The 14,894-nt window shown below is 38.4% G+C and overlaps 2 protein-coding genes across 3 annotated transcripts in view; both read left to right on the top strand.

The window, feature by feature from the left end:
- LOC141619426 (mechanosensitive ion channel protein 9-like) overlaps window positions 1-14,894 on the top strand; it is a 56,204-nt gene that overhangs the window by 20,519 nt on the left and 20,791 nt on the right. The window lies entirely within an intron of this gene.
- On the top strand, window positions 10,399-14,182 carry LOC141619430 (uncharacterized). Its single transcript, XM_074436451.1, has 10 exons — window positions 10,399-10,609; window positions 11,678-11,777; window positions 11,883-11,978; window positions 12,118-12,198; window positions 12,373-12,414; window positions 12,851-12,889; window positions 12,981-13,049; window positions 13,322-13,391; window positions 13,504-13,696; window positions 13,787-14,182. Exons 2-10 carry the CDS (start codon window positions 11,740-11,742, stop codon window positions 13,912-13,914), a joined length of 756 nt encoding a protein of 251 aa, XP_074292552.1. The 5' UTR covers window positions 10,399-10,609; window positions 11,678-11,739; the 3' UTR covers window positions 13,915-14,182.

The following is a 14,894-nucleotide window of genomic DNA, read 5'->3' as shown; positions in this document are numbered from 1 at the left end:
TAAAAAATATTGATTTTAATTTGGTAAGTTGAGGTTTTAAGTCAAAAGGTTGGAGTTATAAGGATGAGTTTTTTTTTTTTTTGTACTCGATATGTTTTAAGCTGAAAACTCAAAGTTTTATGTTGAAAACCATTAGTTGATTAGTTTGAAATTTCATTATTTAATGAAAAGTAGAAAACCTTATATTTTGTATTTGAAAATCGAATTTTAAGTTGAAAACCCGACATTATAAGTTAAAGACTTTCATTGTCCATAATAACAACAAATAATAAAAACTCAAATTTGTAAAATAAAACGTATAATTTAATAACTTTAGATAACTCAGCTTTTTATTTGTAAATCGTGTGTTTTTAACTTAAGAACAAAACATTTTAATATCATAGCCAATGTTCATAAGCCAAATTATAAAGCTTTATTTTTAATATTGATATAGTCTAATGATTATGATTATATGAATAATATGATGAACAAATGGAAATGATACTATTTGCGTAATGCACTAATAATGCCTCAGCCCTTAGTAAGAGAAAGTCAGAAAGTTGAGATACAATTAAGGAGTAAACTATCTCATTACCCACGTCTTTTTAACTGTCATGTAATTTTTTTTTCCACTGAAACTCTCTCTTATTAAACTAGTAGCTCTTATTGGGTCTATCCTACGCTATACGACGGTCCTATAAAAGAGTAGTTGTATGGAAAACTAAGAAAACCTTGTGCTGGAACTCAAATGTCAAAACTGATCAAGAGGATTTCTCTAAGCGGAAAAATTAGTGATTTTACAAAATTTAGTTGGCAATACCCGGCGTACTTTGGTTTCAAGGGTTGGGATTTGGTTGGAGATAGAAACGGTCCGCTACGTTTCAGTCATCAAACCCTCCACTCGGGTCCCTACTGGCCGCAAAATGTTATTCCGCGTAGCAACCATTATTGCCGGAACAAACTTTTCTGGGGACTAACCCAACTTGTGTGCCATACTCTGTCTATGATGATACAATTACCTTTTATTTCAAAATTCGACAAAGTTGCTTGTCCCACAATTTCTTTATCCCATTTGATCGATGTAGCAAAAACTATGCAACCATTAAGGAAAATTGCGACTTTTACGGCTGCTTTGAATAAAATCGACGTCTACCAATATTGCGAATATGATGATTCAACACATAAACCCGTTGACAAACTTAGTTTTTCTATTGGAAACACATATTCGTTAAACAATGCAAACTTGAGTTGTCAAGACTTTGGCAAGACAATTTGTCGAGCAATTGTTGAATGTGAAGGATAATAATCGCCATAAAATCGTATGACGAAAATGGTCAACGTCGGGTTCGAGAGGTGCGTAGAGTTGAAGATGTGAAGTTGGAGATTAGTACTGTGTATGTTAATCATGTCCTATGTTGTTTCGAGTGGGAATAAAGGGTAGACGACACCTTTGGTTTCGTTTGCATAGATTCGGGTACCGGGGGATTTCATATCCAATGATTAGATGACATCAATAACATATTATGGCTCTACGTGGTGCAATTAAAATCGGTTGATTCGGTAAGAAATGTTGTAATACAAAAGATTAGAGATGTTGTAATTGAAGTCGGTTGATTCAGATCAGATTAATTCGGATCAGCTTTATTTACAACCAACCAACGGTCTATTTTTTTATTTTTATTTTTTTTCATATATTGAGGTGGAATCGCGATATGATATTCTATAAATTATATTTTGGCGGCATTATTGTGAAAATTGTTTAACAAATTTTAGAGAGTTTTTAGTTAATTGCTCGAGATTGTTTGGAAATTATTGACCCGTTCCTGACAAACCCAATCCTATGTTTTTTGACTCGTGAGAGTCGTGACCCTTACAATGATCTGTATTTACCTTGAATTACAGTTTACAAATGAAAATATAGAAATTTCTATTTTGAAAAAGTTCTTTTATGTTGAATTAATTATGTAGCTAAAAAAATTGAAGACAGTAATAATAAGAATAATAATAATCGTGATAAAACACTAATAAATATAACAATAATCGTGGCAAAATAATAATAATCCGTGAAAAACGTTTAGTAATTGTGTAAAATATACATTGACAATATACAATGGCAATATAGGTGGAAAACGTTTATTATACCTCTTTATTCACAAGTTTTTATTTGTAATGCAAATGTATTACAATTTACAACTGTGATATTAAATGTCAACAACAATTCTCACAATAAAAAAAAATCAACCAATTTTGTAAACCAATTTGTATTATTGCAGTGTAATCTAAGCTAAAGAATAATTGTCATTTTAACTAGTTTCAATGCATTACATCTCTCTTTACAAACCTAATTCAGTGAGAAGGAGAAGAAAAACAATGGGTCATAGAGAAAAAGGGAAAAAGAAATAAATGGGAGACCAAGAAAAACGTAAGGCAAAAATGTCAAGGGAAAAATAGAAAAGGAAGAAGTGAGAAAAGTAAAACTGAAATATATGGAGAAACTATGAAAGAAGTATGCTGGAACTAACTTGTCAAAACTTATTTATCGGATTTCTCCAACCGGAGTACTTTGTGATTTGACACAATTTAGTTGGCAGTACCCAGCCTATTTTGGTTTCAGATGCTGGGATTTGTTTGGAGATAGGAACGACCCGCTACGTCACAGTCAACAAATCCTCCGCTCGAGTCCCTACTGGCCGTAAGATGTTATTTTCCGTAGCAACCCTTTGCTAGAACCTACTTTTCAAGGCCCTACCCTTGTTTCACACTCTGTCTATCATATCTTGATGTAGAGTTATCCATTGTTTCAAAAGTTAAGAAAGTTCCTTGTCACGTACTTTCTTTTTCCTCATTTGATCGACGTAACACCAACTTTGGAGCCAATAAGGACACCTGCGAATTTTTTGGTTGCTTTGAAGAAAACTGATGTCTACCTAGATTGCGATTATGATGTTTTAACCCATAAACCCATGGTTGACAAACCTAACTTTCCAATTGTAAGCGCATCTTCTTTCAACGATGCAAAGTTAAGTTGTCAAGAGTTTGGATTAACAATTTGTCGAGCAATTGCGGAATTTGGAGGGGTAGTAATCATCACACGATCGTATGACGCAAATGGCCAACGTCGGGTTCGTGCGTATAGTTGACAATGAAAAGGTGGTGATTAATAACGTTTGTGTGTTAACTGTGTTGTTTCGAGTAAGAGCTACGGGTAGGCGACACCTTTGATTTCGTTTGCATGGATTCAGCTACCGGGGGATTTCACATTCACTGGTTAGGTGACATCAATAGTATAACAGTGGTCTACGTGGTGCAATTGAAGTCGGTTGATTAAGTAAAAAATGCTCTAATGCATAAGATTAAAGGTGCTTTAGCCAAAAAAGAGTAATCCCCCGATTTTCTTTTATTGAATCGTTTTGGAATATGTGTGCAATATTCTCCTGCAAATCGCCGTAATGTTATGAACAAAATAACTATCTTACTAGCTACTACACAGTTCAACATGTTTTCAATACTTTTATATGTTATTTTCTCATAGCTGTCGTGATTGGCGGCCTTGCCACAAATACATGTAAATCCCTTGGAATCGTGCCCTCTCGCTTAGCGATTATTGATATTGTTAAATTGGTTTTTGTTGTCAAGCTTGCACATGTTTCCGTGAGGTTGATATTAACACCTTATTTTTTTGGTTACCAGTTAATTGCCTTGTCTCCCTAACTCTGACTACAAATTCCGTCATTACATATGCAAGTCTCTTCATTTGGGTAATCATGACATTGCTCCTTGTGTTGTAGACTTGTTGTACATCTTACTCACAAGATTTTACAGTTCGGTTATAATTTCTTGACCAATTATATATTCCATTATTTTTCCTGAACTAGGGAGCACTTATATTGTATCCTCTAACACGATCAGAGAAAACATTTATATCTCATCTTACTCCCATGCATGTAGGTGTAATTATTGGTTGCGGTTCTATATAACAAATTGATGATATACCCATGGTATTAGTCTTTCACAAAATCTCATTTGTGACGGCACATATCCGTCACTCTGGAGTGACGGATACCATTTTACCTCACAAAGTACCCACTTTTTCTCTCTCTCTGCAACATTATTCATGTGGTCCCCTTTCTCCACTAACCCATTTTGTTACCATTTTAACTCACAAAATATCCGCCACAAATGGTGACCCGTCACAAGGGAGACCAATTGTTAGTCTTTTATAATTTGAATAGTTGCATATGTCTCATGTTATTGAAATTCGTGCTTATGATTAACTAACCGTATCTATGTGGAATTCGTATGACTGTGGCGTTCATGTTTACATGAATGACAAGTGTTAGTTGGTGCATTTATGGGGTGAAGACATGTGTGAGCTAGCGAGTACCTTGGCCGTTGGATTTTTGTCTATCGTTATGCTTAGACTCACCTTTAGACTTGTTATTCATGGGATATCTTTTCCCCCTATTTTGCTAGACTTTGTTTGTAATAACCTAAGTTTACTTATCGTTGCACTCGCTTCATTTTGTTAATGACTCCCGCACGTTGAATTTTAACTAATAAAAAGAAGTTTTTAATATTTCATAATTTCCGCTTAAATTTATTAGTTATATTTTCCGCATTATCGTTGGGTGTCACAGTGAGGGTATGATATGGGGTCGATTGGTATTGGGTCCAGGGGTAAATCAGTATACTGTTGTGTAAGCAATAAGTTAAGGATTAGGCACCTTGCTACTTATTAAGGAGTATGTATGACGGAATAGACGTCGAGATAGAATAGAATTCTAGTCGAGACGGATACATCGAAATAGTCAGATTTCTATTACTAATAGAACTCGCATAATTATCAAATTGTATCTTATTTATTCCGTCCTAGTTTAAGAAGGATACTAGCTTTGTACGCCTATATAAGGCGATGCCGTTATTGAATAAAGATACACAATAATTAACCCGAATACTTGTTCTTAACATGGTATCAGTCACCAGGTTCCAATTCTAATACAAAATTCCATAAAAATTCAAACTACAATCTATCACCATGTCTGGTGATACTATTATTCCTTCTACGGAAAATCCACCACCTCACCCAAATCCAACCATGTCTCCCTTCCACCTTGGAAGTCAAGACAACCCTGGCAATACAATTACTCACGTCCAGCTTCGTGGTGAAAACTACGATGAATGGGCTCGTTCTATTCGGCTGGCTCTTAAAGCGCGACGGAAATTTGGCTTTGTCGATGGCACGATTGCCAAGCCTACCGAAAATCTTGACGATTGGAGCACTGTCCACTCCATGATTGTCTCTTGGATTATGAACACCATTGAACCATCTCTTCGTACTACTATTTCATACTACGAAGATGCGGCTCTATTATGGAAAGATCTTCAAGATCGTTTTTGCGTCGTTAATGGCATTCGTGTTCAGCAGCTCGAAACGGACTTAGCTGAATGCAAACAACGCAAAAACGAGTCCATCGCACATTACTTTGGCCGTTTAAAAATAATTTGGGACGATATTGCTAATCACGAACAACTTCCTAGCTGTGATTGTGGTAATTGCACCTGCAATCTTGGTCCCAAGTTTGGTGCTTTCAAAGAAAATAAACGTTTGCATAAATTTTTATCTGGACTTGATAACAATTATTATGCTACACTTCGATCTAATTTACTTAATACCTCTGTTTTACCTTCGGTCAATCGTGCTTATCAAGCCGCTATTCAAGAAGAACGGATGCGAACTAATGGAGCATCGAGCACTACTGACGACACCGAGGTTTTGGCTTTTCAAGTTCAGTCTGATTTCAAGCCTAAAGGAAAATCCGTGGACAATTCCGATAAATATTGCACACACTGTACTCGTAATGGCCATGATGAATCCATGTGTTTTCTTATTCACGGTTATCCCGATTGGTGGGGAGATCGTCCTCGTGGTCCTCGCAATTCTGGTCGCGGGGGCAGCTCTAAGAACGGTCGTGGCTCCTCTGCTCGTGCTCCTGGTGTTGGCCGTGGCAAAGGCACTACTGCCCGTATCAATTCCACCTATACCGACAATACTCCAGCCGTGGCCTCTGCCTCCTCATCCTCTGACCCTTCTGCCGTTGCTGGACTGACCACTGCACAGTGGCAGCAGCTTCTTGATTTATTGAACATACCAAAATCCAAGGACCACATTCACGGTAAGAATGCTTGGATTATTGACACCGGCGCTACCAATCATGTTACCGGGACACTTACGTATCTCCATGATATACAACATATAACTTCTTCTCCTGTTAGTCTTCCGAACGGAGTCACAACTAATGCCTCTCATCGAGGGCGCGTCATTCTTGACGGAGGCTTAGTCCTCACTGATGTTCTTTATGTTCCCGGCCTTACCTGCAATTTAATATCTGTTCTTCAATTACTTGATGCTCTTGATTGTATCATTCAATGTACTAAATTTTTTTGTGTCATTCAGGACCGACAGACGAGGAGGTTGATTGGAGCGGGTAAACGTCAGGATGGACTCTATTTCTACCGTGGTGTGTCTAACGTAGCTGTCTGCAATGTTAACCAAGGTTCAACGGATTTATGGCATAAACGACTAGGCCATCCCTCTAGCGAAGTTTTAAAACTATTACCTATTATTAAGTCTTCTAGTAGATTGTCTAATAAGGCTTGTGATGTTTGTTTACGAGCCAAACAAACTCGTTTCAGTTTTAATCGTAGTGATAATAAAGCTTTTTCCCCTTTTGAATTAATTCACTGTGACTTATGGGGATCATATCGCACTCCGTCTTCCTGTGGCGCTACTTATTTTTTGACTCTTGTCGATGATTATTCTCGTGGTGTATGGGTGTATCTTTTACGCACCAAAGACGAAGTTCCACGGCTCTTTTTGGAATTTCTTGCAATGATTAAACGTCAATTTGGGGCAAAAATTAAGAAGGTACGGAGTGACAATGGAACCGAATTCTCACCCTTAAAACCATATTTTTCGAAAACTGGCATTCTATTTGAATCCTCGTGTGTCGGTACTCCGCAACAAAATGGACGCGTGGAACGAAAACACCGACATATTTTGAATGTGGCTCGTGCCTTACTATTTGAAGGTTCTTTACCTATACGATTTTGGGGTGAAGCGGTCATGACTGCCTGTCACTTAATAAACCGGACTCCCTCACCCTTGCTACAAAATAAGACTCCTTTCGAGCTCCTTTTCGGTAAACTTCTGTCCTATGATTCTATTAAAATATTTGGTTGTTTATGTTACGCTCATAATCAACAACATAAAGGTAACAAATTCATAAGTCGAAGTCGGCGTTGTGTATTTTTGGGCTATCCTTTCGGAAAAAAAGGATGGAGAGTCTATGATTTGGATTCTCATGATTATTTTGTCTCTCGTGACGTCAAATTTTTCGAGCAAGAATTCCCGTATCGCAATGCATCACCCACGAATTTGTCACCAGTTGTTGATACTGATGCACCTGTTTTGGATGATGATGAGTTTATTACTCCTACCATGCCTGCCTCTCAATCACTTCCAACTTCAGAGGAGCTTGTGACCACCTCTCCCGACACTGAACCACCTACTGACCCACCCGACCACCAGCCTGAGCAGCCCACTCCTACCGAGCAGCCTCGTCCTCCACCCGAACCAATCAACCAACCTAATAAATCTCTTGGTGCACCTAACACCGAACTATTGGGTCGCGGTCACCGTGAGAAACGCCCTTCTCCAAATTTGCAAGACTACGTTACACACACGGTCCACAACAAGAGTCCACTCCTCTCGTCTCCTGCTTCTCAACCGTCCTCAGGTACGCGATATCCCATCGCTAATTATATTAGTTACAATCGTTTCTCGCCTCAATATAGACAATTTGTTGCTCGTTTAACTACAGGACATGGACCACGCAGCTTCAAAGAAGCCGTCGGTAATCCGGGTTGGTGCGAGGCTATGACTAAAGAAATAGATGCTTTAGAACTAAATAATACATGGGTCCTTGAAGAATTACCTCCTGATAAAAAGGCTTTGGGTAACAAATGGGTGTATCGTATTAAATATAATGCCGATGGTACAATTGAACGTCTCAAAGCACGATTAGTTATTATGGGCAACCATCAAACAGGAAGGGGTTGACTATGACGAAACTTTTGCGCCCGTGGCCAAGATGACAACGGTTCGATCCTTTCTTGCTGTGGCCGTTGCTCGTGGATGGTTTGTGCATCAGATGGATGTACATAACGCCTTCTTACATGGTGACCTTGATGAAGTCGTCTATATGAAATTACCTTATGGGTTTCGTCATTCCAATCCGAATCTTGTGTGCCGCCTTAAAAAGTCCCTTTACGGACTTAAACAAGCTCCTAGGTGCTGGTTTGCTAAGTTGTCTGAAGCCTTACAAAAATACGGGTTTCATCAATCTTCAGCTGATCATTCTCTATTTACATTCATCCGCGACGGGAAGCAGGTCCAAGCCTTAATTTATGTTGATGATTTGGTTATCTCTAGTAATGATTTACTAGCCTTACAAAATTTTCAAGACTATTTGGGTACTTGTTTCCACATGAAGGATCTCGGAGAATTACGCTATTTTCTTGGCATTGAGGTAACACGAGGGCCGGATGGTTTTGTATTATGTCAACGTAAATATGCCATGGAAATTATTGAAGAAACTGGCCTCTTAGGATGTAAGCCTGCTGATTTTCCTATTGAGCAAAATCATAGACTCGCTCTCACTACGAGCCCTCTACTCGCTAATCAGGAGAAATATAGGTGTTTGGTCGGTCGTTTAATTTATCTTGCTGTCACACGACCCGACCTTGCCTATTGTGTACACATTTTATCTCAATTTATGAATGCTCCACGTCTTGCTCATTGGGATGCGGCTCTCCGGGTTGTCCGATATCTTAAAGGGTGTCCGGGTCAAGGCATTTTTCTCCCTAAAGACAATGATTTCCAACTCCATGGATGGTGCGATTCCGACTATGCCGCCTGTCCTATGACTCGTCGGTCCCTAACCGGGCCGGTTTATTCAACTTGGGCCCTCTCCCATTTCATGGAAAACCAAAAAGCAACGACGATCTCTCTATCGTCTCATCGAAGCGAATATCGCTCTCTTCTTTGTGATCACTCGTGAACTTATCCGGCTCCAAGCTCTCCTATCGATTTGGGTATCTCTACTACCAACGGGATGGTCATTTATTGTGATAATAAGTCTGCTCTTCACATCGCTAAAAATCCCGTCTTTCATGAACGTACTAAGCATATTGAGGTTGATTGCCACTTTGTTCGTTCTGCTATCAAACAAGGCTTGATTCGTCCCTCTTATGTCCTTTCGGCTACTCAATTGGCTGACTTCTTTACTAAAGCTTTAGGCAAGGCTCAATTTCTTCTACTTTTGTCCAAGTTGGGTGTTCGAAATATCTACGCTCCAACTTGAGGGAGGGTATGACGGAATAGACGTCGAGATAGAATAGAATTCTAGTCGAGACGGATACATCGAAATAGTCAGACTTCTATTACTAATAGAACTCGCATAATTATCAAATTGTATCTTATTTATTCCGTCCTAGTTTAAGAAGGATACTAGCTTTGTACGCCTATATAAGGCGATGCCGTTATTGAATAAAGATACACAATAATTAACCCGAATACTTGTTCTTAACAGTATGCCATGAACTGAGGGGTATGTCGTCGCAAATTAAGGTCACTACATTTATGACTTATGTAGCATGTTGTGTAATTATGCTATAATTTGTTTGTGGTGTTGCGTTATGTCGCCATCAACTCCGATCCCTACGTATTGGATTGTTTTAACATGTAAGATTGTCTTCCTTAAGTCTTCGGTTACTCCGTATATATTAATCCATTCTCTAGAATAGCTTAGGTTACACCGTCATAAAATGAATATCTGGTTCCCTGGTGCAGACAATCTCTAACTAGCGCGATTAACTTGATTTAAGACGCAAATTGACATCACAAAAGTCAACCTGACACGATTAACTCGATCTGAGACACAAATTGACTCGAATTGCAGCACCTAACCCGAAACCCGAATTGTTCCATCCTGTGCTCAGTTGCACCAGAGTTGCACTAGCGTAACTGACCCACTTCGAAGTGACACAATGCGAATGCACTCAACCTAAAAATGACCGGATAAAATATAACTCTAAAATTGTTTTCGTTAAAATAAATGATAAAATATCATTAAAAACAATAATTAAAACGTACTTTTTTCCTCTCTTTTAATCATTATAACTCGAAAGCTACCGATCCACTTGACCCGAAAGTGACCATACCAACAATACAACATACCCGTAACCCGAAATAGTTCAATCAGGCCCAAACCAACCCTTTAGAAACACACCAAACTAACCCGGTCTGACCCTGATCGACCCGACTGAGGTTTTTGCGCGGTTTATAAAAGAGACACCAAAGTCAAAGGTTAGAGGTTACGTTTACAGTTTTACCCTTCCGATTTTTAACTTTCACGCAGTTGCTTTGGTGAAACCGCAGCCGACGGTAAAAAAATAAAAATCACCACCAAAATTGAAATTTTCGTTGAAGAAATTGTTTGAGTTTCAGAAAGCCGTGATGATTGTCGTATGATCAGTGCTAATGATCCTAATTCCTAAATACCTAAATTAGGTATTTCTGCTTTTGATTCTTACTACTGCTATTTATGCATGTGATTCTTGTTATTTTATCGTAGATTATTCGTAATTAGTAATTTAATATGAGTAGTCCTTTGTTCCGATCATTCGTTTATCTTTATTATTCTTTGAATATGTATATTTTAATCGCAAATGATTGAGACGGAGTGAGTATTATTGAAAGTATGATATTCGAGCATTAGGGTTAGGGTTGGTCGGATGAGTTGACCTTACCACTTCATTTTTCATAATCACTTATATTGGTATATGAGATGAGAGTGACGGTTCGAGAGTTTATCCTAGGATCTTTTACTCGATCGTCTCTATTCGGTAATTTGTTTACCTTTGTTTTTGGCACAAAGATTAAGGGTCCGTTTGGATACAATTTTAGGAGGGAAGGGGGAGTGAGGGGAGGTGAAGGGAAGGGAGAGAAGGGGAGGGCAAATGGGATGTGGGTGTTTGGATAATAAAAATTATGAAGGGAAAATGGAAGGGGAGGAATGAGGGAGATGAAGAATGGATGGAGGATTGAAGGATGCTGGTGATATTATTAGAGTCCAAATAATGTTTTCTTTCCAAATCTTGCCACCATTGGAAAGATTATAATTTGTTCTATAAGAGAGAAAATAAGTCCTCTCATTTCTCTCCCCTCCCATTTCCTTTCTCCCATATTTTTTATCCAAACAAAGTAAATTAAATCCCTCCCTGTCCCTCCCCTCCCCTTCTCTTCAATTCCTTCAATCCGTTGAAGGGAGGGGAGCCGGGGAAGTAACGTTATTGGATAAAAGTGGACAATAATATATGTGGTTGATCAAATTATCCGTCAAAATTATTTCCGATATAGATTGGTAAACTAGTGAATGCAACTTAAAAATTAAATAGGTAAACAAGTGACCGGGCTGAGTGAATAATTATTAGGAAATTAAACTATACATTAGGCCTCGACTAAGTTCAAATTAAGAGTAACACGGATCAGGAATATATTGTCATATTATTGTGTATTGGTCTATGGTAATTAGGCTTACGGTTTACTAATCCGTGTTAGGGTTATATCACTATATAGGTACGAGTATTGTATTTTGTACAAGGTCCGAAAGAAGTAGAGCTCTATTTACTCCTTTGAAGATGCCTAAGGCTGCTGTTGTCGAAGATTTTCCGTCATGGTAATTTTTGTTTTTGTTTTATCAATCAATCAATTGATTGATATGTATTTCTGAAGCAGTAGTATTACTTTAGAATTGATTCTTTGTTTTATATTTTATTTTAAGCTTTGGGAAAAAGCTTTCTCTCGGAAAAGCTTCCTGTTTGAGAAGGAAAACCAAAGGAATGAAACGTATGGATGATTCTCCTTTTTCCGCTTCCCGGTATGTTTCCGGCTTTCCCTTTCTGCTCATTTATTATAATGAGCTAAGACGACTTAGAGGCGTTTTCCCTCGTTTATATTTCTTAACCTAGGACTATGGTCCTCGTTTATATATGTTTTTTTAATTTTTTGCATTGAAGGTCTGCTGGAAAGGATTCCTCTTCTGGAGACAAGCCTAATACGACAAAACCTACGGGGAATGCGGAAGCTTTTCATTTTCGGTATGCTCATGGGTTCTTTGCTCTTTCTATTTGATACTCGTACTATTTTTTTGGACCGACTACATGTATGTATAGACGCTATAGGCTATAGTAAGGAGCATTATGCAGAAGTGCTACTACTATCCTCTTTGATAATTTTTTTATGTTTCTTGTTTCAAATTTTGGCGATGGAAGGCCTGTTGAAAAGAGTCTTTCGAAAGCAAAGAAACGTAACAGGTATGATTTTATGTTCGGCTACACGCTCTGGTTCCATTTGAAATTGCATATTTTATCGAGGTAGTTTTTGGGCCTAGTTGGACATGAAATAAAGATCCCCTTCCCCGGCCTGACCTTGCAAATGTTGAACACAATGTGTAGTGATTTATATATAGTGAAAGTCCGAAAGAGGGAAATTTTACACGGCTAATTTCAAGCAACTTTTTTCCGTCTTTTGAATATTTCAATTTGAATTGGGTTAGACCAACCTAGTACCACTGTCGGCTGTTGCAAACAATTTAATGTTGTATGTCATTCATATTTGTATCTATTTTCTGGTAATGTGTACAAACATCCCATTTTTACTTTGTAGAGTATATTATACTCGAATGCTATTAATTTATTCACTTTTAGAAAACTTTTGAATGATTTACGCTTGTATTTTATGCATTTGAAGGTTTGAAGAAGAGGAGCCTCCGTGGTGTGAAGTGACTGGGTATGTGGAGGCATTCTTGCTCTTTCTATTCGTAACTAAATTTCTTTTACCTTTCTGTAGTTAGTTACGCTTGTATTTTATGCAATTGAAGGGTTGTTGATTTGAGTGCTGTGACTGATGCAATGAACCGCAAGGTGGATATGGATGAAATCTTTTTTGGGTATGTCCAGTCATTTTTGTTCTCTCTATTTACAACGGTCTATAAACCGCTGCATTAAATATGTTGCCACTCATAGTATCATTATCATGGAACTGTTATTTGTGCCGGGGATATGGACCCTTGTGACATCATTCTTCTCGTCCGTGTTTTTAATGAGTTTGATCGATCACAATTAATGTCGTAATGAATTGGAACTGATCCATATTCCCTGTATGTTTAGTTTTGATTCCATGTATGTTACGCTGATGCTTTTCTCCTTTGGTCATTGCTAGGGGGTCTGAAGGATTGAAAAGAGTATCTAACGAATTTGCAACTGCGGCCTTATCGTACCTGCAGGAGAAGGTTAGTGTATTTCAGTCGTTTTATCCTTCATTCTGCCACTGAATATAATAACCGTCCAAGTTTCTACCGTAGTCCGTTTTTGAGCTATGTGTACTAACATGGTTGGTGATAGGGTCACAAGCTGGAGTTGGTCATGGCGGGTTCATATGAAGGAGAGGCGGGCGGGAGGTTTCATCACAACTTCAAGGCTAAGAGGGCAGATGACCCTCATGCTCCTGTGGAGATGTATTTTGCCCAGCTCTATGATGGTGCTAGGCTTGTTGTTGAATGCTGCGTCTCTTTGGGAGAATCTGACTCTCTTCCATGTATGTTATTATTTAAGTATTGCAAGGTTCTGAATGTTCCTTTGTTATTAACTTCCAAATATTGATTCGATGATTCATTTATTTATGCAGATGAACGAGATAATCAGGGTTGCGAATACTGTGCCAAGTTTATTCATCACCCCCATGGACCCTGTGAGGGGATAATATGGGGTCGATTGGTATGGGGTCCAGGGGTAAACGAGTATACTGTTGTGTAAGCAATAATAAGTTAAGGATTAGGCACCTTGCTACTTATTAAGGAGTATGCCATGAACTAAGGGGTATGTTGTAAATTAAGGACACTATGGTTGGACGACTTGTTAAGTTATGACTTATGTAGCATGTTATGTAATTATGCTATAATTTGTTTGTGTTCTTGGCTTTATGTTATGACATACTCCGTATGTAGCAGGTTATCGCACGAGAATTACCTTTTCCGCACTTTTTATTCTGATATTTTCGGTTTTAGTTTGATTTTGATACTCATGAATATATGGGACTGTGTGAGTAACTCGATTTAATTAGTAGCGGAGCCAAGATTTGCGGTCAGGGGAGGGAATTTTAACGGGGGCAAACAAGTATTGGCATAACGTAAATTCTCTCCTGATGAACGGGAGCGAGCGCCTCTACTAACCCCTCTAAATCCACCAATGGATTTAATGGGGCGAAAAATTTTAACGGGGACAAACAAGTAGTGGCATAACGTAAATTTCTCTTGATCAACGGGAGCGAGCGCCTCTACTAACCCCTCTAAATCCACCAATGGATTTAATAGTTGGGTTGGTTGGACTTGGACTACCAAGGGAGTAGTTCATTTTTACCCATCCCAGATTCAACATTCACGTACGACGTACTTGCCTAGGAATGTAGGATAACTCTACCTGACTCGTCGCTGACAGTAAAAGAACACTTCTTTCATTCGATTTGTTTGTTTGATTAAATTCCTGTCTCATTAAAACAGGTAGTCTCACTTGTGACGGAGTGACGGGTCAAATGTCGCGACTTTAAGCCAAATGTGACCATGTGATAAACTACCTGTTGTATGTACCAAAAAAAAAAAATAAACTACGTGTTGTAGCTTAGAAAATGGTACTGGTTACATTTGGCGTTTAAGTGGCCACATTTGGCTTTTTGTATCTCCGTGTATAATGAGACGGACTGGAGGGAAAATTATGCCGGTTTCAAGCGATGAGCCGGT

This window comes from Silene latifolia, chromosome X (genome assembly GCF_048544455.1).
Source record: "Silene latifolia isolate original U9 population chromosome X, ASM4854445v1, whole genome shotgun sequence".
NCBI classification, from domain to species: domain Eukaryota; kingdom Viridiplantae; phylum Streptophyta; class Magnoliopsida; order Caryophyllales; family Caryophyllaceae; genus Silene; species Silene latifolia.
This window is presented reverse-complemented; position numbering and strand designations above follow the sequence as displayed.